Source organism: Tenrec ecaudatus, chromosome 1, assembly GCF_050624435.1.
Source record: "Tenrec ecaudatus isolate mTenEca1 chromosome 1, mTenEca1.hap1, whole genome shotgun sequence".
Taxonomy (NCBI): domain Eukaryota; kingdom Metazoa; phylum Chordata; class Mammalia; order Afrosoricida; family Tenrecidae; genus Tenrec; species Tenrec ecaudatus.
In genome coordinates, this window is record NC_134530.1 from 34,363,895 (window position 1) to 34,387,267 (window position 23,373).

Genomic DNA, 23,373 nt, shown 5'->3' on the forward strand with positions numbered 1-23,373 from the left:
CTGCAAGAAGCAACAGCAATAACCAAGGCAAATTGCGGGGAGGGGCTGCATGGTTTCCACAGCATGTCTGGGTCATAGGTTTATTTCCTTTTTTTTTTTTTTAAATAGTGGAGACATTTCGCACCATTTTGTTAATATCATGTGATCTTAGGATAAGTGTCAAATTTCCTACAATAGTTTTTGGAATTTTTACATCAACCAGAAAGTAGAAATTCGGATTGGGATATTAAATAAGGAACCAAACAAACATATATTAAGTAATCTACATGTGCACATATGTTACAGACTTCCACATCATTTAGGGTTTTCCTTTTGTTTGGGGGGTTGGTTTTGTTTTTAGGTTTTTTTTTCCTCTTTGTTTTAAATTTTGGTTAAGCGTTTTTTGGGGGGAGTTTTTGCTTGCTTTTTCTTTTATTTGACTTTCATTTTTTACATTTTAATTTTGGTTATGTTGGGGCCATTTTTTTGATTTTGTTTTTCCAAAGGACGCGGATTCTGATAGCGGGGACGATTCTGACAAGAGATCATGTGAGGAGAGCTGGAAACTGATTACTTCACTGAGAGAAAAGCTTCCTCCCAGCAAGTTACAAACCATCGTTAAAAAATGTGGCCTCCCCAGCAGTGGGAAGAAACGAGAACCAGTTAAAATGTATCAGATTCCCCAAAGAAGGCGGCTGAGTAAAGATTCCAAGTGGGTCACCATCTCAGATCTGAAGATTCAGGCTGTGAAAGAGATTTGCTATGAGGTCGCCCTCAACGATTTCAGGCACAGTCGGCAGGAGATCGAAGCCTTGGCCATTGTTAAAATGAAAGAACTTTGTGCCATGTATGGGAAGAAGGATCCCAATGAGCGTGACTCCTGGCGGGCAGTGGCCAGGGATGTCTGGGACACCGTCGGTGTTGGGGATGAGAAGATTGAGGATATGATGGCCAGTGGTAAAGGCGGAACTGATGTAGATGACCTCAAGGTTCACATAGACAAGCTGGAAGATATTTTGCAAGAAGTCAAAAAGCAAAATAACATGAAAGATGAGGAGATCAAAGTCTTAAGAAATAAAATGCTAAAAATGGAAAAAGTCTTGCCACTGATTGGATCTCAGGAACAGAAAACCCAAAGCAACCAAAAAGCAAAGGAGCCTGCTTGTGCCGGTATTAATGCCAAGTCTGAAAATGATGGAAGCAGAGGAGAACTGGGGGACCTTGAGAAAGAAGAGCGAGTTTCTCAGCTGATGAATGGGGACCCAGCCTTTAGGCGTGGGCGGCTCCGCTGGATGAGACAGGAGCAAATTCGGTTTAAGAATCTCCAGCAGCAAGAGATCACTAAGCAGCTTCGTCGACAGAACGTACCGCACAGGTTCATCCCGCCGGAAAACCGAAAGCCCAGATTCCCATTTAAGAGCAACCCTAAACACAGAAACTCTTGGAGCCCTGGGACACACATTATCATAACAGAAGATGAGGTCATAGAACTTAGGATTCCAAAAGATGAAGAAGGCAAGAAAGAAAATAAAGAGGAAAGCCAAGAAAAAGCTGGTAGAGGAACATCTAAGGATCTCCTGTTGCCATCAGGTTCTCAGGTCATAAGAAGTCAAGATCACATCCAAGTTAGCAAACAGCATATTAACAATCAACAACAGCCACCTCAGTTACGCTGGAGAAGCAATTCTCTTAATAATGGCCAACCAAAGAGTGTGCATGATCAGGCAGCAGCCTCATCAGAGTCATTGAACTCCCACAGTGGCCACCCCACCGCTGATCTGCAGACTTTCCAGGCGAAGCGGCACATCCATCAGCACCGTCAGCCTTACTGTAATTCTAACACTGGAGGTCAATTAGAAGGCAGTCCAGCCAATTCCTCTCAGAAACAGACTGAAAGATCCAACCACTGTAACCAGTTTTTGACACCTCCTCGGATGAGGCGACAGTACTCAGCCCCCAATCTCAAAGCTGGTCGAGAAACCACAGTATAAATTTCTGGACAAGCTTGAAATCCTGGTGAAGGAAATGGGCAATGTTGGTTTATGATTTGAGTTGGTTCTACCCTTGACCTTGAGTTGCTATTAATTTGCGTTATGATTTTAATGCTGTGTTCCTACCAATGTGAACTGATTTTAATACTTGTAAAACAAAACATTGGTAAATGTTTTCAACCTGTCCCATTTGCTTGGATATTGAAAGTGGGTTGTTTTTGGAATTTGGGAGGAGAAATTATGACCTCACTTATTTATTTGAGACTTTTCTCCTTTCGTGGTGCCTAGATAATCAATATCCTTACTTCCACAGACTTGTTTTGGTATAAGTTAAGTTTTTTAAATGCCTAAAATTGATCTGACAACCAGAAAAATCTGCCTATTAATCCATGCAGACATTTAGAAAGGAATCTGATATGTAGACTAAAGATCTATTATTTCCCCATAAGCACTAAACCATTGGTTTAAGAAATGGTAACATGCAGCTATGTGAACTCAGCCTGAATTTCTCATCCATGTCAGTTCCTTTCTTTAAAACATTTTGAATTTGCATAAGTGAAAACTAAATGTCTAAAGACTTATTTTGTCATACACAGCTTTGCATCTACCACAAAGCCTCTATATCATCCTTCTATATAGAACTAATTCAGTAGTTTGTTTTTCTTTAGATTGTATCAGAATATGTAAAAAATTTGTAGTAATATCAAAATCTAAAATTGGTGTTATGTCTGGATTTCTATTAATGGTTTTCTTTTTTAAGTTCAGAGTAGTATTTCTCACACATACACACACACAATAAAGTCAACAAAGTCATGTCAGTAGAACTACCAACATAGTATTTACATAGCTGCTCTAGGCAGGGTGCGGGCATATTGTTTGCAGGAAGGTTGCTTGCTAAAGAGGGTAGAGATGAACCATGGGAAAAGACTGCAGCCTTTGGCTATGTGCTGCTTTCTTTCAGTAGCAGATGAAATAATGACATAAAAGTTCATTCTGGTTGGGTTTAGAATGAAGAGAAGATGTATACTAAACTGTTTGTTTAGTTTCTGTAGTCTCACAGATTCTCGAGCAAAGAGAGATGGCCTGATGAACATTTATTGTATCAATACCTCATTTTACTGTCTTACAGTCTCAGTGTGCCTCGCTGCAGAATTCACTCAGAGAGATGGGCTTAATAGAAAGGAAAGAGTTGTTTTCTACATCCGTTGCCATCTCTTGAATTTGCCGGAAACTTTTTAAATAGGCAGGGAGCATGAAGAGCAAAGATGTCTTAGATTGCTTGCCTTCGTGTTGCTGAAGATTCCTGTCATGCTATAAGTCCCCTGTCAAGCTCTTCTCTTGCAGATGGCGTGAAAAACTGTAGCCGACATAGAGGATAGCGTTCAAGGAAGCCTTAAAGATTGTGATTATGTTTTTCCCTCTGTGTGTAGGCACTGTGCTTATTAGGACATGTTATTTTTCATTATAGAATTTGTTTCTTTGCTTCTAAGAAAATGCTTTCTTAATACACAGAAAATTGCTTTCAACTAACTTTTTCCCACCTTAAAAAAAAAAAAAGAAGAAGAAGCAGCAGCAGCATTGGGGGGTGGGCCAGGGATATTTTTGCTTTCATAGCTAAAATAGTCCAAGTCATCAACTGAGTTTTTATGGCAGATTAGAAATGGGAGAATGAGTGATGATGTCTGTATTGAGTTGACTTAATTGAGATTGACAGTCTCCTATGCCATGTGGTTTGATTGTACTCAGTAGGCTACTTCTTAGTAGTCACTTCAGTTTGTTCTTTTGTTACTGTTGTTCCAGTGTGTTCTGTGTAAACCTCCTTTATGTCTCTTTAAACATAGACCTGTGTTAACAACTCCTTTCTTGCAAAACAAAACACAAGTTTAACAGCAGCAATAATAATTACTCAGCTTTCCACTCCATAGCAAAAGTGTTATCCCTAACATCAGATCATAAGACACACCCATATATTTTCATTTCTATGTGACCCTCCAATCTTGTGATGAACAGTGCCTAGCTTTCCCACTTAACAATGGGTGAGTTACTTTCTACTAGAGTGGAGAGTTCTTACAGATCTTCATGCACAAACGTGGTTGCTTTAAAGACTCGATCCACAGTGATATTCCAAAGAATTCGAGGGTTTTGTTTGTTTACTTTCTTCTGCTGATCCAGTGCCCTCCTATTGCTGAAGTGTTAAGATACTTACGGAGCCCTTTATGTTTTAGATAATCAGGAAGAAATGAACCAGGACTTGACTGATGGCTACATATGTCTCCTTATGCATTTCACAGCAGATATTTATCTGAGAAAATAACTTTGTAGACTAAAATGGTTTAGTCAGCTGTTATGGAATAAGTGGTGCTAAGCTTCTGTGAGCTTAGGTATAAATTATTGCTATCTCCATTGTTGTATTTTGACGAGATCGCTCCCTAAATACAAGACTTAAGAGAAGTGGTCAGTATTAAACCATTACTGTATCGTTGAAGTATCCCTCGCTGTTATCAGATCAAAATGAAAAGAAAAGCAAGGCTGATCTGAAATCATATAATTATCTAGTAATAATGGGACTGTAGAGGAGACCTAGCTCACTGGTATAGCTTTACAAACCACAATGGTATTCCTTGGAAAGTGAAAGGCATTCTGTGTATCTCCGATGTCTAGACCAAAGGGCTTCCTCTACTCTTGCCTCTGATTCTTACTAGCTCTGCTAATTGTTTCTCCTTTCACTAGTGAATGCAATCAGTGGGGATTGTTTATTACAGAGAAGTGACTTGAAGTGACCTTGCATGCTTTAGCTGCAGGTTGGTACTGACAAAACAAAACACAACACTGAATTTGTCACTCTACTGTTTGCATTAGAGTCTATCAGACTACAGGCAGGTACATAGACGTGCTACAGTCAGCTGCTGTACCCCAGTCCTTACTGGTCATTTGAAGGATTGCCTTGTGATTTATAAAAAAGGCTAGGGAGGAGGAGCAGCTGCCTGTGTCCTATTGTGCCTTAATGAAGAAAACTTCTTAGGAACAATGCAAACCAAGAATTTGTTCATAATGTTAGAGCCACCTTTTTCTTTATGAGCAGTTTTTGTAATTGTCCATTTCACATCCTCTTCCCAGACTTTAAAATCTGCTCTCGATGTTTAGTTTGGACCACTTTGGATTGTGAACTGTATTGGTTTTCTTCTCATTATTACTGTAAAAAGTTGTGAATCTTCTTGTTAATGAACTATGGACTTTTTCATTACTCCCCTAATTTCTTAAAAAATAAATAAATAAATAAAAGCTTGAAGTTTGCCCTTGAGTGTAAAATCTGCCTTTTCACAAAGGGGAGAGCTAGTTTGTAATGTCCGAAAATAAAGCCCTCATTCACTAAAGCTGAAGTCATCTTTCATGTGGTTTCTCTTTGGTGTGTGTGTTGGGGGGGTGGGGGACGTGAAATGGGAATGCAAACCAACCTGGTCTCTGACTTGTATTTATTGTTTTTCAAATTTGGGGGCTTGGGTGTTTTTCTTTCTTTCTTCCTTCCTTTCTTTCTCATCTGAAGATGGTTATAAACCAAATATCTTTTTATATTGCTACACAAAATTGATGGACTAATGCTTTTGTCTTTGATACCCTTTTCTATTGAGTAAAATTCAATCCTAAATTGGGTTCCTTAAACCTTACTTAAGCAATGTTTTTACTTAAAAAAATTTTCTTGTATAAAATGGAGCTCTCATTTTCAGCTATCTTTGAGTTTACCTTACCATTATTTTAAATTTGAATTCTTTTAAATGAAATTATGTACTTTCCTTCAATTTTATTGGAAACAAAATTTCTTTAAAACTTTGAATTACTCTGTATAACTTGCTTTTTTCTCCTTTTGACCTCTGTTTCTCTCCACTCAAAGATATTGGTAGTGTACTTGAAAGGAAACAAGATAAAGTAGATTATGTTCCTTGAGTGGAAGATCAGTCTTACTTTAAGTTTGTGTGTAGCATTTTTTAATATTAAACAACACAGCCTGCATCATGAGCAAAATGTAAAATCTGTTTGAGTGTTTTAAATGAAACTTGGAAACCTTAAAGACACTTTATGCCTGAATTAGTTTGCTTCAGACCTCATACGCTTTCCCTCCAGAAGTATCTCTCTTGTTTTTCTCTGCTATTGAAAAACTGGTGACACAAACTATTATAGTACAGTGCTAATACATGCAATGATAACTGTAAAGACAATGAGAGCCATCCACATGCCAAGGGCAGAGTAAAGGGGCAGGGTGGGGGTGGGGATGCCCTTGAAAGAGGGAGCTAGCTCTAAGCCAAGATCAAAGTTGTAAGGTACAACTGGGAATTTATCCAAGTGAAGAATGACTTGGGGAGGGAGGAAGCATGCAATGGACTAGCAGATAATTAAGCCTTGAGGTAAAAGATAGCAAGTATGGTATATTGGCCAGGGAACTATGAATAAATTGGGGTGGTCAGAACCCTAGCTGCCCAGGCAAATAAGGGTAAGAAACCTGGAGGGTTTGGGGGGCAAGACCTGATTATGGCTCGCTCAGGGGATTGTACCTTGAGCGTGATGGGAGGGAGATTGCCTTAGCAGCCCCATCTTTAGAAAGTTTACTCTAGTCAAAGGATAGACTGGGGGGGGGGGGAGAAGGAATTCAGGGTCTAGTGCACCATTTGGGAGAAGCAATGCCTTTCCAAACTGAGGCAAAGAGCAGAAGAGGCAATGACTAGGATAGATTGATTGTTCGTAGGTACAACCAACAAATCTTTTTGAGGAGACAAAGCCTGCATATACAAGCCATAGGATGATGAAGGTCATTGCTTGAATCTTGCTTGGAAAGCAAACAAAACCAAGAGGATGGAGAGATCTGGGGAAAGTGAAAGCTGTTTGGGTCTAAGGATAGGTGTTAGGAGACCCCTGAGGTATAAGATAGGAGCAAGTTCAGAGCCAAAATCGAATCAGTTGAAGTCAGGCTCACACCAACACCATAGAGCACAGTAGAAAGTACCCCCATAGGTTCCCAAGGACGTACGTAAATTGTCGTGGAAGCAGAGTGTTGCATCTTGCTCCTTCAGAACAGCGGATACGTTCAAACCCTTTGGTTAGTAATTGAGCACTTTACCACTGTGCCACCCGGGGTTCTCTCAGATGTTGACAAAAACAGGTATCTGCTTTTCGGCTATTGCTTGCTAATTATAATCTGCCATTAAAAGAGGAAGGCTACTACTAGCCAAAAGAGCCTTTTAACCAGAAAACCCAGAATGGTGACACTGGTTTTACTTAAAATATCTCCTCCTCAGAGATGCCCTGTCTAATTGTGCCACCATCTCCTCTTATTGGAATACTGTAGTAGCTTCCTACCTGTCTCTTGATCGCTTTTGTTCTTGATGTCTGTAATTCACTGTCCTTAGAGCAACCAGGAGTGTCTTTTTAAAATCCTTCAAAGCAGATCGCTATCAGTGGCCTCCAGTGGCTTTGCAATGCACTTAAAACTCCAAACGTCTCGCTTTATCTATGTGGCCTCCTGCATGCCTCTCGGACATCATGTCTTAAAAATGCTCCCACATGGTGAGCCTTTGCTTCCTTGAGTGTGCTGTCGGCTCCCACCTCAGGGCTTTCACACATCCTCAAGTCTGGAGTCCTTTCCCATCACATGGAGCCCCTTCAGACCTGAGCGCGCATAGCGCTTTTCCTGCCCCATGTGACGCAGGCATCTTCTCGACCGACAGTACCTCCACTGCCTTCTCTTTCTCTGCTCTGGATTCCTTCTGGCAGCACACAAGCTCGGCCCATCCCACAAGTTCAGAGAAGTCTTTATTCGGCCCCTTGTGCCTCCCAGCTTCTCTGTTCCGTTTTACAGACATGCTCCTCAAGAGAGCTTTCTCTACTTTGTGTTTCCCACTTTGTCCCCACCGTCCAATCTTTTAATTAGTCTCCATTCTTTCTTGAATTCATTCTAGCCAGACTTTTATTCACACTTCACCACTAAAGCCACTATTATTGGGGGTTGCCAAGGATCTCCATGTGACACATCAGTGGTGGTTCTTCAGTCCCTTTTGCTAAGTCTCCGGAAACAGCTGGCACAGTGGCCTGCCCTTCTTATGAAGCACTTAATTCCCATGGCACCTTGCTTTGCTGATTCCCTCCTGCCTCACTGCCTGTCTCCTGTGGCCCCAGACCTTAGACTGCTTTTCTCTCTGTAAGCATTCCCCTTGTACTGTATGAAGTCTCTCCTTCCATCTTTACACCGAAGATCATGGTGACACTGGCCACTTGTGTTGAGCATTGACTGCATCCTGATAAACTTGTTATACTCAGCTCTCTAAACCCTCACACACCCCTCTTTTGTGAAGCAGATACTATGATTCCCATATTATATATGAGGATCGTGAGGCACAACCAAGCAGCTTTTCCGCAGTCGCAGAGCTAGTGAGTGAAGGAGCAGGTCTAGTCTATTATGTCTTCTCTCTCTGAACCCGTGCCTGGCCTGGGCCTCTGCTCTGAGCATTAGACACAGACATACAACTGTGACTGGACATCCAGATAGTTCATAGGTATCTCATGTTCAAACTGTCTAAACTAGACTTCTTGCATCTGTTTCCCCCAACGTGTTCTTCCCTGATTTCTCCGTCTTACTAGATTGGATAGCACTAGCGTTGCTCAAGCCGGAAATCAAGATAATCTTCAGCCTTTCCCCTTTTTCTCATACCCCACACTCAGGTCATCAGCACGTTCCATTAACACCTGCTCTAGACCCCCTGTTACCTTCCGCATTGTGGAACAGTCCTTCACTGCTCTCCTTACTACTTCCACAAAACCTCCCAAGCCCTCCAGCTTTTCTCCGCAGGGAGTGGTATTTATAAAACCCTAAACTAGGCCATATTGTTCCCAACCTGTAAACCTTCCAGTGGCTTCCCAGGAAATAAAAACCATAGTCCTTACCCTTGCCAGCCCTGCATCTCAGCTGCAGGTCCTTCCACTCCACCCATACAGGTGTCCTGGCTTTTCCTGAAACACACCAGGTTTCTTGTCATCTCAGGACTGTTGCATTTGCTGTGGTTGTACTTTGGGATTCACCACCACCACCACCACCCTACAACCAAGAAAAATAGTATTCTTTTCTCAGACTTCTGATGAAATATTTTTCCAGAGAGGCTTTCTTTCCCTGAGTGTTTTATCTAAAAGTCCTCCTCCCATGCCCATCTCCCTGGTAGCCTTTAAATCTGCACTTCTTTATCTTTGTTCCTAGTACATCTCTCTACTGAAGTCAGTGTATGCGATGATTGTTTGTCATCTCTTTCTTCATCACCAATGGGAACTTTTTCTTATTGATGCTCCTGTCCCCAGGAGATGAAAAAAAAAAGTATTGGTTGAAGGAATGAATTGACAATGGCTTAAAAGCATGCCCTGGAGTTGTACTGCCTGGGTTCAAATCTCATGTCCACCATTTGTTGGCTCTGTAATCTTTGGGAAGTTACTTAGTTTCTCTGAACCTGTTTCCATCTCCCTCACACAAGGATAACAGTAGCACCATCTGGATAGCCTTATTGAGGAAATGGTGCTCACCCAGTGTAAACAGTGAGCATAGTTCCTGGCTCCAAGTCAGCTTTGGGAATAAGAGTCCAGGTGGAAATAAGAGTCCAGGACAGAGCATCTCAGAAGAAGGGATCAGCCAAGGCTGTGCCTTTATAAGTATGAATTATACTTTGAACAGGTACCTGGTTTCCTCTAGATTAGATTTAGAGCAAGCTTTTTTACAAGACTCGTGAAAATGATATTGTGTGCCCCCCTGTGTCACATCCATGGACACAAAATGACAGCTGTCTATAATCAACAATGTTATGTTTAATCATTTGGCTTATGTGATGTTTCCCAGATATCCCTTTTTCGTGGAGCTATCATTTCCCCTTAATAATAGGTCACTTAGGGGCAGTACTTTGAGATTCTGTGAATATTCTGATTCCTGTTCATCTCTCAGTTGTTTTAACACTTACTATTATTTTTAATAAATAAATCATTTCATTGGGGGCTCTTACAGCTCTTATAACAATCCATACATCAATTTGTGCATTTTGTTGCCTTCATCATTCTCAAAACATTTGCTTTCTGCTTAAGCCCTTGGTATCAGCTCCTCATTTTCCTCTCCCCTTTGCCCCCTCCTTCACGAACCCTTGATAATTAATACACTGTGCGACATCTCCCTTCATCCACTTTTCTGTTGTCCATCTCCCAGGGTGGAGGTTACATGTAGATCCTTGTCATCGGTTCCCCCTTTCTACCCCACCTTCCCTCCACCCTCCCAGTATCGCCACTCTCACCGCTGGTCCCGAGGGGTTCATCTGTACTGGATTCCCTGTGTTTCCAGTACCTATCTGTACCAGTGTACATCCTCTAGTCTAGCCAGATTTGTAAGGTAGAATTGGGATCATGATAGTGGGGAGTGGGAGAGAGCATTTAAGAACTAGAGGAAAGTTGTATGTTTCACCGTTGCTACACTGCACACTGACTGGCCCGTCTCCTCCCCACGACCCTTCTGTAAAGGGATGTCCATTTGCCTACAGATGGACTTTAGGTCCCTAATCTTCACTCCCCCTATTCACAATTTTAGGACTTTTTGTTCTTTGATACCTGGTACCTGATCTCTTTAACACCTCGTGATCACACAGGCTGGTGTGCTTCTTCCATGTGGGCTTTGTTGCTTCTCAGCTAGGTGGCCACTTGTTTACCTTCAAGCGTTTAACATTTATTTTTTAATCTTTGCCTGGTCCCATTGCAACACTGAGGGCTACAGTATGGAAATTTTCTAATGGTCACTTCTTTTGTATTTATTAGCAGGGTTTTGTTCTGTAAAGAGCACTCCCTTGTTCCCTCTTTCAGTGGCACTCTAGACTGATGATTTTTTTTTCCTATTCAATATTATATTGTTAAAAATAACTTTATCTTACAATTAAATTATGTAATCTTATTAAGGGTTGTATAATCATTATCACAATCAATTTCAGAACTTTTTCCTTCTTTTAATCATTTTATTAAGGCTCATACAACCCTTATCACAATCCATACATACATCAATTGTATAAAGCACATCTGTACATTAATTGCCCTCATCACTCTCAAAACATTTGCTCTCCACCCAAGCCCCTGGCATCAGGTCCTCATTTTTCCCCTCCCTCCCTGCTCCCCACTCCCTCATGAGCCCTTGATAATTTATAAATTATTATTTTGTCATATTTTGTCCTGTCCGACATCTCCCTCACCCACTTCTCTGCTGTCAGTCCCCCAAGGGGAGGTCAGGTGCAGATCCCTGTAATCGGTTCCCTCTTTCCAACCCTGTAATCGGTTCCGTCTTTCCAACCCACACTCCCTTTACCCTCCCAGTATCACCACTCTCACCACTGGTTCTGAAGGGATCGTCTGCCCTGGATTCCCTGTGTTTCTAGTTCCTTTCTGTACCAGTGTCCATCCTCTGGTCTAGCCAGACTTGCAAGGTAGAATTGGGATCATGATAGTGGGGGCAGAAGGATGGAAGCATTTAGGAACTAGAGGAAAGTTATATTTTTCATCCTTGCTACATCGCACCATGACTAGCTCGTCTCCTCCCCTAGACCCCTCTGTGAGGGGATCTCCAGTGGCCGACAAATGGGCTTTGGGTCTCCACTCTGTACTCCCCTCCTCATTCACTATAGTAAGATTTTTTGTTCTGATGATGCCTGATACCTGATCCCTTCGACACCTCGTGATCGCACTGGCTGGTGTACTTCTTCCATGTGGGCTCTGTTGCTTCTGAGCTAGATGGCCGCTTGTTTACCTTCAAGCCTTTAAGACCCCAGATGCTATACCTTTTGATAACCAAGCACCATCAGCTTTCTCTTCTTATGCTCATTATTAGCTCCCCATTTCCCCCAAACCTCTTCCATGCCCCTAGGTAATTATTAATCCAGTTACTGTCTCTATAGATTTTCCTATCCTGGATTTCACATACAGGAAAACATACAAAATACCAATAGGAAGAAAATGATAACAATAAAAACAACAATGGCAAAACAAAACAGAGGAACACCTCAATAGAAAAGAAAGCAGAATATATTGAAAACTGAAACAACTTTCAAATGGGTCGAAAGAGGGATCAAATGATGAAAGTGTTAAATTTTAGCCTAACAACATCTGCCATTATCGACTTTACATGTTCTCTGTTGTCTGATGACAAGACTATAGCGGGGGGAAGGGGGTTAACTGTCAGCTTAAGCCCTGTGGAGACCCTGCAGATGGATTAGGGCCTTCCATTGTCATCCTTCTGCAAACAGGGTGTTCGGAATTCAAGCTCGGACATTGCTCCCTCCGGATTTGGATTTTATTATTTATAGTCCTTGGATCATACAGGCTGGTGTGCTTCTTCCATGTAAACTTAGTTAGTGGCTGCTGTCATTTGCGTTTATTATTGGCCAACAGGAGCCTCTGTGCATTTGAGAAAGCCCCATCTGTCTTTGAGCACGTCCTTGCTGCCTAGCACAAAATACTCAGGTTCATCTTATACTTGCCTTGTTCCAAATGCAGAATCAGACGTTTTGCCAAAGAACCTGGTTCCTTGTAGTGAAGAATGGCACAACAGTCAGGGTGCAAAATATGCTTAGAAAATAAAACTCTAGACGCTGCATGTTACTTGTATAGTGCTTATCACTTAAAAGTGTGTGTGATCCAGATATGCTTGCAATGATTCATCAGTTGACCTTTCCAGAAGTCTTATGTGGTAGGCAGATAAAGTACTAAGGTCAGCTTCAAGAAGAAAGTGTTTTAAAACTGTGCTAGCAATTACACAATTCTGTTTGATGTGATTGAACTATGGAATGTTATGATATCTGTAAAAGCTCCCAGTAAAATGATTTTTTTAATTTTTAAAAAAGAAAGATAATGGAATTTTCCCATGAACTTTTTGAAGCCCCTTTATATAGCCATAAAAGCAGAGTAAGACCAGATATTTTCAACATGTATACTCAAATTTTTATTCATTAAGTGTGATGTAGTGGCTGAAATTCCAGAATTTGGCAATGCCACTCAGATACCCCATCCTCTCCTTTCAAAAATTATCTTCGTGTTGATAGGAGGCTGGCCCCATTAATTTAGGGATACAACAGAAGTATATGCTGAAAAAAGGTTTGATGCAGGGTAGCCAGATTGTATTGTAAATCCTCAGAATGGTGATAGGTGTCCTTTGGGGTAAAAAAAAAAAAATGCCACCTGCAAGATTAAAACGCCATTTTAAAGAAAAAGATGACAAAACGAGACTTAAGAAATGATTTAACTTTCTAAGGATTCTAAGGCGAAGAAGAGCAGGTACTAGAACCAAAGCCTGTCTTTTGCCTACTAGCTTGCATTTTTTCCCTTTTCTTTTTTCTTTTTTGCCACAGTGCATAGTCCCCTAAAAAAAGTGTGTTTAGACATTCAATAAAGCCCTGTCACTGTGTTGTGTTTGCTCTTGGTCACTGCCAGCTCCACTCGAACAGAAGGCTTCCTTTGTGAGATTAAAGGACCATAGCCTTAAGAGTATCTGCACCCTTCCCAGCTTGCCTGTGGGAGCCTCTGCCTTTTGTGTTACAGTTTGCTGCGGAGTCTTTCCGTCTTCGTGCTTGTTCAGGCACAGGATGGTTAGCTTTGTGCCTTGGAGAAAATGAAGTACAGGGCCATCGCTCAACCCTTTGTCCCCTGGCAGTCTGTCAGTGGGTCACTCCTCAGGAACCCAAGGAAGCAGGAAATCCAGGCAGCATATTTTAGAGTGCTGCTGAGATTTATTACTTCATTATGGGAAGGTCTCTTTTCTTATCTCTCCTTGTTTTACCTTCATTAAAATTCACTAAAAGGTATTTCCTTCACAACATGTTGATATTTATCCTAATGATGAATATAGTAAATCCAGTTCATCATTACTTTTTTACATACATTTTCAAGCAGAATACAATGAGAAACTATTCCTAGTCTTTCTCTAGATGTGTACATATATTATGATGTATTTGTTTCTACATCATTTTAAGTTTCATATGCTGTTGTTTTTCTCATTTGTAGATCATACCTAATTAAAAAGAAGTGTAAATATAACTAAGTTGGACACGTGCTTATATTTAAGCCACTCTCTGGAAAATGACAGCAAACCGCCACCCCCCACCCCAACACACACACACACACACACACACACACACACACACACACACACACACCGCTCCTTTTTAAGATGATACCTGCCCTTTAGGAGCCTGGGTGGGGCTGTCAGGTAAACTCCCTCCTATAGAAATTTACAGCTTGGAAAGCCAGCATACGTGAGCTCTATTGAATTAGAAGCCACTTTCTGGCAGTGGGTTTGCTTTTAGCCATTTTATACGTACTTTGGAAATTTGAAAAATTCATCCTTTATTTTCCTTTTGTTTTACATTGTTAAGAGTTTTCTAATCTCTGTTTTCTTTTTAAACTCAGTTTCTCAAAATTGAGTGCCTGTCAGTGAAACATTTTAAATCCCACTAAAACAGATCAGTGCCTCCCAACCTTGTTTTCATTATCAACCCTCCACACCCAGGAGCCCTTTAATTTTTTCCCTACTCATTTCCTACCATAAAATTTAATATAATAGTTATACTAAAGGTCTGTTTCCATATTGTATTTATATCTGTGTTTTATACATAAAAAGAGTGCCATTTTTTTTTCAGTTTCCTCTAGGGCCATTTTTTAATCTCCTTGGAATGATATGTTAAAACAAGATAGCTTTCTCGAATAAATAAATGCAATCTATAAATTATTTTATTTCTAATACAGAACTGTGAGTTTTCATTTACCTGAAGGCAAAAATCGTCATTTTCACCATAGCCACTACCATCAAATCTCTCCTGATTCGTCACTCTTACCCACTCACCGTCATCAAGCCCTAGTGGCCCCGTGGGTTTCAGAGACTGGGACAGTTTACAAAACTTGGCCCCATCTTTCTCTTGAGGAATGGCTGGTGGTTTCAAACTGCCAACCTTGCAGATTGCAGCTCAACTCTTAACCATTCTACCACTAGGTGGGGCTCTTAGCTTCTGATTCATAGTGGCCCTCTATGTAAGGTTTCCAGTGTTCATCTTTCTCCTGTGGGTTTGAACTGCTAACCTGGCAGTCCAATGCTTACTGACAGTGCCACCCACAAGGGTGCTTTAGCATTATTGTTTTTCTATCTAAATAGTTCTTGATCTTTCACAGTACTGTTTTTCTCAAATACTTTGATGTGTAAGCTACTATTTAAATATACTTTAACATTTAAGAGAGACATGTATTTTTCCATCAAAATTCCTCATCTTCTATCCCGGTTCTAAATAAAGAACTTTTGAATCTCTGAAGAGAGAGAGATACTGTCATTACGTTTTTAGCATTTTCCCATTACAGACTACGCATGTGCTTTGTGTTTTGCTTTGTCCCTTAAACATTTCTCTGTGTTCCTGCCCTTTTCTTGCTGTCTCTCTGCCCCCCTGCTTTCTTCTCCTGATTCTCTTCATTTCTCTCTCCCTCCCCTTCTCTCCTCTCTCCCTCCCCGTCTTTCCCCGTCTCTCCGTTCAGGATTATGAGAGTAAACTGCAGGCCTTGCAGAAACAGGTTGAGACTCGATCCCTTGCTGCAGAAACAACGGAAGAGGAAGAGGAAGAGGAAGAAGGTAAAATCTAAACACTTTTAACATTTGCTTTGTGTGCCCTTGGAATTTGTATGATTAAATTTGAGTTCAGACCTGGACCCCTCAGAGTTGCCATTCCCATGAATGATAGCTTGCTGAGCTGATTTGAAGCTTATTTAAAAGATGCTCCATGTTGAGACACAGACTCTGCTCTGGGAGTGGAACACAGACTCTGTTCTGGGAGTGTTTATTCCAAACAGGACATGGCTCGCCTGACTCTGCAGTCAGTGTCTGCAGGCACGTTCTCGCTGAGTCTCACTGGGCTGTCACACTTGGGCTGTGATCCACATGGGCCACAGTTGATGGTACTCTGTCTTCACATGCCTCATTGTTATAAGTCTCTTGGACAGCCTACTTATACTGTTTAGCACATATTATTATGCATATGAACTTTATAAACTAGAGGGTATAATCTATTAAGATACTCTGTTTTATTTCCTGGGCATGGTTTACATCAGGAATTTATTTCTCAGCTAAGACTTGGGATACTTCAATGCACTTTGAAGCCATTTAAAGAAAATTTTAATCAACACATTGTTTAGTCATAGCTATTCACTCAAACAATCATTTCAAGGCTTCATGTTAACTCTTAATCTACTAAATTCTTTATTTTTAAATATCTAAGTAACATATGACCCTTTAGTTTCTCTTCCCCCTGTACTAGAAAGAATAATAAATATACCAGGGATATTTTCTTTGTCATAAGCCACACACAGGAAATAAATCTTTTTAATGAAAGTAAAAGCTCTTTCTTTGATGTACTGTTTTAAATGAAGGTTCCCTAAACTGTGTGAACTACTTTCTTAACATTAAAAGAATTTATCAAACTTTTAAAAAAGAATAGAACAAAAGCTGTTAAATGGTGAGAAACAGGGGAGTACTTTGACAATTACGGAAGGTAGAAGAGGGATGTAAATTCTGTCGGTATGATATTACCATGAAAATCGGTATGACATTACCACGAAATGTGCTGCCTTTGCTCTTTCAGTTCCTTGGACACAGCATGAATTTGAGTTGGCCCAATGGGCCTTCCGAAAATGGAAGTCGCACCAGTTTACTTCATTAAGGGACTTACTTTGGGGCAATGCTGTTTACTTGAAGGAGGCCAATGCCATCAGTGTGGAGTTGAAGAAGAAGGTATGAAGGGGGAACGATCAGTCGAACAGTCTATGATACGGGTTCATAGTAGACTAACTCTTCCCTTGGGTAAACTCAGCTTTGTTATGCCATGGAAGAGGTTTATACACCTACTCCTCTCTTACCAACTCTTTTGTTATCTGACATTTCACATTTATGACAACTTTGCAAAAATTCTCAGGTCCAGGGCACCCTTCTCTGGTCACCCCAATGATTTACCAGAGACCTTAGTGATGACCAGGCTACATAAGGGACAATAGCTGGCCGGCCTCAGGATGCCTCCCATTCATCCATGACATCTCAGGCCAAGAAGGGTGCAGACCGACAGCAGTGACTATGTAAGCTTATGGGTAGACGGGGAGATAGCATGCCAGAGCTATGAGACTCTGGGATGGAGTGAAGGAGGGGAGGGATTGGAGCCACGTGAGGCTGTGGGGTCAGGGACAGACAAGTCAGTGGGGTCTCCCCCTAGGGTGGTGACCGATACCTGGCCACCATCACCCCTAATCCCAGAGGTTCTTTGGTGGTAGGGAAGATCTGGTAGGGAAAGGAGCCCTACACTGTGGTGCTGGGCCTGGTGGGAAGCCAACAAACAGTGAGCCATCTGGTCTTTGGAACCCAACCATGTCAGTAAGCAGGGTATGGTGAATGTGTCTTTGCTGAACATTCACATCAGAAAGTGCTGCTACTGGAGTTGTAGTGCCTGCGTGCACAGGTTTATTCCAAACAAGACAAGGCTCACTTGACTCTGCAGTCAATGTCTGCAGGCACGTTCTCGCTGAGTCTTACTGGGCTGTTACACTTGGGCTATGATCCACATGGGCCACAGTTCAAAACCACCAGCCGCTGTACCAGAGAAAGATGGGCTTTCGACTCCGTTCGAGAGTCACAGTCTCAGAAACTCAAAGTGGCAGTTCTACCTTGTCCCAAAGGGTTGTTAGATTGCGGAAGGGAACGCGAGCTCACCTTGGCGCACGGAAGAATTACGACCAGTTGAGATGCAAACACCACAAAAGGAGTTTTATTTGCTAGCTCGAGCTAGGGCTTCCTTCCCTCCACTTCCCAGCGCAGCGGGACGTAGCGTCCAGAAGGGAATCAGCCCCGAGTTCTTTGTTCCTTGGGTTTTTATGGGGCCAGGGAAGGGGGCAGTCCAGTGTTGCTGTTCTTTAAATTTATTGGAGAAAACTTCTGGCGTCAGCGTTGTCCAGTGGTGGTTGGTGAGTAGTTCCGCACGTATTCTCTTGACTGGTTAATTGGGGGGGGGGGGGGTGGTCGCTGCTCCCTACTGGTCAGTCTGGGACAGGTGATGCCTTCTCTGACAGAATTACCTCAGTGTCCAGGAATCTGAAATTAGAGCTTAAGCCTGCCCCAGACTTTGGTTTTATACAGCCTGTCATGGTGCTGGTGCAGCAGTTGTGAACCAGGGCCCCACAGGGTCACTGTGAGTTGTCATCAACTCAATGGCAGTGAATTTGTTTTCTGCTTTTTTTTTTTTAGACTCAGTAGGGTGATTTTGTGACATGGAAAAATTATTTTGAAGTCAAGCATAGTATAAAATTTTTAACAAAATGGAAGTCAGCATCTCCCCAAGTCATTAAAGCTCTGCAACGAGTTGATGGGACAGCCTGTTCCACACAAGACAGTTTTTAGATGGATTGAGCATTTTTACAACTCTTTTAAAAGGGAGCAAGCATTTCGAGGAGGCTGGGAAGACCTCAAAGATGAACCAAGGGAGGGAAGACTGTCAGCCTCAGTGAGTAAAGAAGCTGTTACCACACTCCAAGAGCTGGTGGAAGAAGAGCGGGGAGAGTGTACCTACTGACGCTGGGATCACACATGGTCTGGCATGCTCCATTTTAAGCGAACATCTCGGCCGTAGCAAGCTTTTAGCTCAAGGGGCTCAAAAAGTGTTGCACAAAGATGAGCTAGATCAAAGAGCTGATTTTTTCATCAGTCTTTTAAGCAAAATTGGAGCTAATGTAGTGATTTTATAGGACTCGTGTCTGGGATGAATCTTGGATTTGCCAATAGGGTCAGAGAACACAGTGGCTTCTGAGAGGATCTACCGGGTTAGTGAAGTACAAGGCAGAGGGGTCAGCTCTGAAGGTTATGGCAAATGTTTCTTGGGTTCCAGGGGGGTAATCTTGACAGATTTTCTCAAAAGACGTAAGCCTACAGGGGCTTATGAGAAAGACGTTCTAAGAACGTTGAAAACGGCATCTGCAATAAAACAGCCAGGAAAGTTGTGCCAAGGCTTTTTTTCCGTTGTGACAGTGACTTGCTCATTCTTCATGCACTTTCATAGATAGCCCGCTTTTGAAAAGAACTGTATGCACATCATCACCGTCTCACACTCATTGTTTGCTCCCAAACTCTCCTTATCCCTCAACCCCTGATAAACCAGTGGATCAGTCATTGTCTCTACGCTCCTACTCCTTCTGTACTTCTTGGACTGGAAAGCCTAACAGAGACAGTGAAAACACAGAATGAAACAAAATAATAAGAAAGATAAAAATGAAAATAAAGAGTACGAAAGAAAAGACCACCAGCAATATTAAAGTAAGCCAGAGAAAATTTGTCATGGAACAAGCAAACATTTAAATCGAGAGCAAATTCAGGTTGGGTCAAGAGGGAGGTCAACTTACCATGGGCTATGTTCCTTATGGGAGTGTATTACCAGGTCTTTCTTTCTCCCATGGAGCCACTTAACAAGTTGTGATTCATAGCATGCCTCTATGACAGAGTAGAACTGCCTCACTGGGTTTCCCAGGCTGTAAAACTTAATGGAAGTACACTACCTCAACTTTGTCCTGCCGAGCAACTGGTGGGTTTGAACCCCTGACCTTTTGGTTAGGGCCAAGTGCACCACCAGGGCACTAATTACATTTTTATTAAATAAAATTTAAAATAGCAAATATAAGTGTATTTTATAAATAAGGAAACTGTTTTTGACAAGTGATGGAGAAACCAGTGAAAATCATGTCGCCTGGGTTTCTGAAAAGTCTGTTTCCGTTTTCTACCACAGGTTTACATCTCTGAGCCTGGTACCCCTTTTCCCATGAACTTGCTCCTCTTCCGGGGCCTGAAAAGGAGTAGTGGACAAGTCTGTCTATACGCTCAGTTCTCAGAGGGGTCAAGTGCTAGTCCTAGCTTCACTTGCTTTGTTGACCCAAGATCCCCAAGCCTCTGTCTGTCCGGCACCTACAAAATAGGAGTGCTGGCAGCACCTACTGCCTTGGGGTTGGATGAGTCATCAAAAGTGGGTAGATGTTAGCACTTAAGATAGCAACTGCTAATGGCATTGTGTGCCATTAAGTCTATTTTGTATCATAGCAACCAGGTAAGACTGAGTGGAACTGCCTCAGGCATTCCCAAGCTGCAGTCTTTATGGCAGCCGATCACCAGGCCTTTTCTCTCAGGGAGCTGCTGGTGGGCTTAACCCAACAGACTGAGTTAACAGATGAGCACTGAAACCACTGCCCCAGCAAGACTCCTAGATAATGCCTAGACATGGTAAAAGGCAATAAATAATGATATTTTTTGGTAATTATTATCAAAATGTTACACAGAATCTTAGATTCATTCTCTTGAATACTAAGATTATATAGCAAGAGACAATGTTGTACTCTGAGCCCAGAAAATTCATGATCTTCTCTAGGGTTCTCTGCACTAAATCTGTACAATGAAAATAAGATGCCTTTGCCGATAGCTTCACTACTCACTCTGAGATGTCCCCCTTCAGCTGTTGTGAGTCACATTGAGTCTGACTCTTGGAGACCCAGTGTGTGCAGAGTAGACCTGCTCCCTAGGCTTCTCAAGGCTGTGACTCTGTGAAGCATAGCGCCAGGACTGTCGTCTCAAGCGCTTTTGGATGCATTTGAACCACCGCCCTGATTTCAGTTGTTCTCTAGGAAGCTCTATATTCATAATTTTAATACCCCTTCTCATTTTATAATTACCTGCTAATTATTCCCATCTTTACATAAACTAAATGAAAGTAGAAACTGTGTCTCTCCTTTTTAACCCCTTTACTGTACCCAGCATTTAATTAGTCTTTGTTGGTGAAAATTTAGGATGGTGCTGAGAAATGAATGCCCCCATGTATGCCAAGCACTTACTAGAGAATCAGCGCTTTGAAGGGCAGTTCTAATCTTTGGGAATTAGAATGGAAAACCCAGGGGCTTTCCCATCTTCTCTCATTCTCAGGTGACTAGAGGTATGTTTGGAGGTTCATCATCTGGTCCTCTTAAAAGCTCTATGAAAAACTGAATTAAATCAAGCAAAATATATTGATCAAGATTTTAGTCTGGGCCAAAACATTGTGCTAACCTAGGGAACAAAAGGCTGTGAGCAGCATGATTTCAAATTAGGATTATTCCCTGTGATTAATGAGCAAGTAGCTTCTTAAAATTTTTGTTACAAACTGTTTGAGCATATGATTTGTGTCTTTACTTCTTCCCTTGGTTTATTTTCCACTAGGTGCAGTTTCAGTTTGTTCTGCTAACCGACACACTGTACTCCCCATTGCCTCCTGAGTTGCTTCCTACTGAGATGGAGAAAACACACGAAGACAGACCCTTCCCTCGGACAGTGGTCGCAGTAGAGGTCCAGGATCTGAAGAATGGAGCCACCCATTATTGGTCTCTGGAGAAACTCAAGTAGGAGAATATTATTCATGTTTACAAATGTGTTGCTCAAATGAATTCCCGCAAACCCTCCTCTCTGCGGACAGTGCTGCTTCTGTGCTTGTGTATTTCCTAAATGCTTAATTCTGGCCAATAACATTACTACCTGTCCATTTTCTTTTAAGTGTTCCTATTTCACAATATCCATTTCTATTTTGAATGTGGTTATTATGCATCCTTTCTGCCTAGGAGCTCATGATAAGCAAACACAGTCTAGCTTCCTTTGCATCTGATGAGTATGATACGTTTTGCTTTTTTGTTTTCATACGGTTTCATTGGACTCCGTTTTCTTTTTATTCAAGAGGCAAAGTGGCTGTTTTGTACTTTTATTGACTTGTTCAAGGCTCAGACACTTTAGATACTGAATGTTCTGGTTTCTGCACTTTGGCCTTGCTTCATCTTTTAGCATTAAATGGTGGGAGATGTTTCTTTTGTTTGTTTTTCTTACATGGAAGATGCTTCCAAAGCAAAATTTTAATGATGCTTCATGATATTAACCCACTGTTCTATGTCTCTATAGGCAGAGACTGGACTTGATGCGTGAGATGTATGACAGGGCAGGGGAGATGGCCTCCAATGCCCAAGATGACACTGAAACCACCATGACTGGCAGTGATCCCTTTTATGACCGGTTCCATTGGTTCAAACTTGTAGGAAGGTATGTGATGATTTTATCAATGTTTTCTTTTAAAACTAACATTTGGCTTAATTTTAATTATTTAAGACCTCTACATTCATTATAGAAAAAAATTAAGAATATCAAAGAAACTCATCTGTAATCTTAATTACTCATATACAGCCACTGTGCATATTCCGCTTCTGTTTTATTCCATATGTGTATTTGCTTTGAGTATCAAACTTTCAACTAAGGTACTTGACACTCTTCCTGCCGCTCAGCTCATTCACGAAATGTCTTGCATTTGAACAAGACACATTTACAAGAAAAAGAAAAGCTGAGTCTGAAGCAAGCAAAGCTTAAAACCATAGTTTTAAGTGACTTGTCAGATTGCAGTCTTTCCCTGAACTGATTTATCCTCATTTAAAAAAAATCATCTTACTTTAGTCTTTGCTATGGATAAATTAATTATACACCTTGGTAGTCCACTTAAACCTCTTGTGTGCATACATTATTTTTGATATTTAATGAAAACAAGGAGTGCCACTGTGAATCCTTGTTGAATCAAATCCTTGGAGATTTAGAATTGCAAAGTAGGGAAATGTGGATTTGGGGGTTTACAGTTGCAGAGTTTGAATTTGTTTTTCAGTTGCACAAAGCCTCTAAGAATTTTTAGATGAACTAAGTAAAAGAAGTAGGGCTGAAGTTACAGTATTACCTAGAAATGAAGTAATTCTTCCTCTCTTCTCTCCCTGATAGCAGAGTACTTTTAAAAAGATGAATTTGCCAAACTTGTCTTACCCAAGCAAGGGATGTACTTCTTGGGCATAGCATTTCATCTCTTTTGTTTTCTCTTCCAAAATGATTTGAGAAATGTTTTTAAAGTTTTTAAGTCCTTATCAATCTTTTTCATGTGGCTCCTTTGAAGCCTGGGTGCTGATCTTTTGTGGACACTGGAGAATATAAACATTTTACACTATTTCCTGGAGTAGTCTACTTTTGTATTTCCTTTGCTTTTCTTGTTCTAAGGATCAGCCCTTGCATAACTTTTTCAACCTACCCTTGTTCCTTTTCATACGATCCAGGTGATTTGTGCTTATTTATCATTTTGCTTTCCCACTTGCTTTGATTGTGTTGATTCCTCAGTGGGTTCTGTGCTGTTGGCACCCATGGCTTCTGTGTAACCAACTATTCCTCTCTCCCTGGCTGTGCGAATCGTCGTGCTGCCTGGTGTCTAGCTCCCCCATTTTCCACGGCTGTGTGAATGAGCGCCTTGCCGACCGCACGCCCTCC

At 41.4% G+C, this 23,373-nt stretch overlaps 1 protein-coding gene across 4 annotated transcripts in view; it reads left to right on the forward strand.

The window, feature by feature from the left end:
- Positions 1-23,373, forward strand: part of KIF1B (kinesin family member 1B) — a 165,470-nt gene that overhangs the window by 98,410 nt on the left and 43,687 nt on the right. For 3 of the 4 annotated variants that reach the window (XM_075550795.1, XM_075550804.1, XM_075550800.1), the window contains 4 exons: positions 15,531-15,624; positions 16,631-16,779; positions 21,259-21,437; positions 21,985-22,122. In XM_075550795.1, coding sequence (XP_075406910.1) covers positions 15,531-15,624; positions 16,631-16,779; positions 21,259-21,437; positions 21,985-22,122 — 560 coding nt within the window. Of the gene's footprint in view, positions 1-485; positions 5,343-15,530; positions 15,625-16,630; positions 16,780-21,258; positions 21,438-21,984; positions 22,123-23,373 lie in introns of those variants that run through there. The other variant, XM_075550810.1, reaches the window with a different exon arrangement.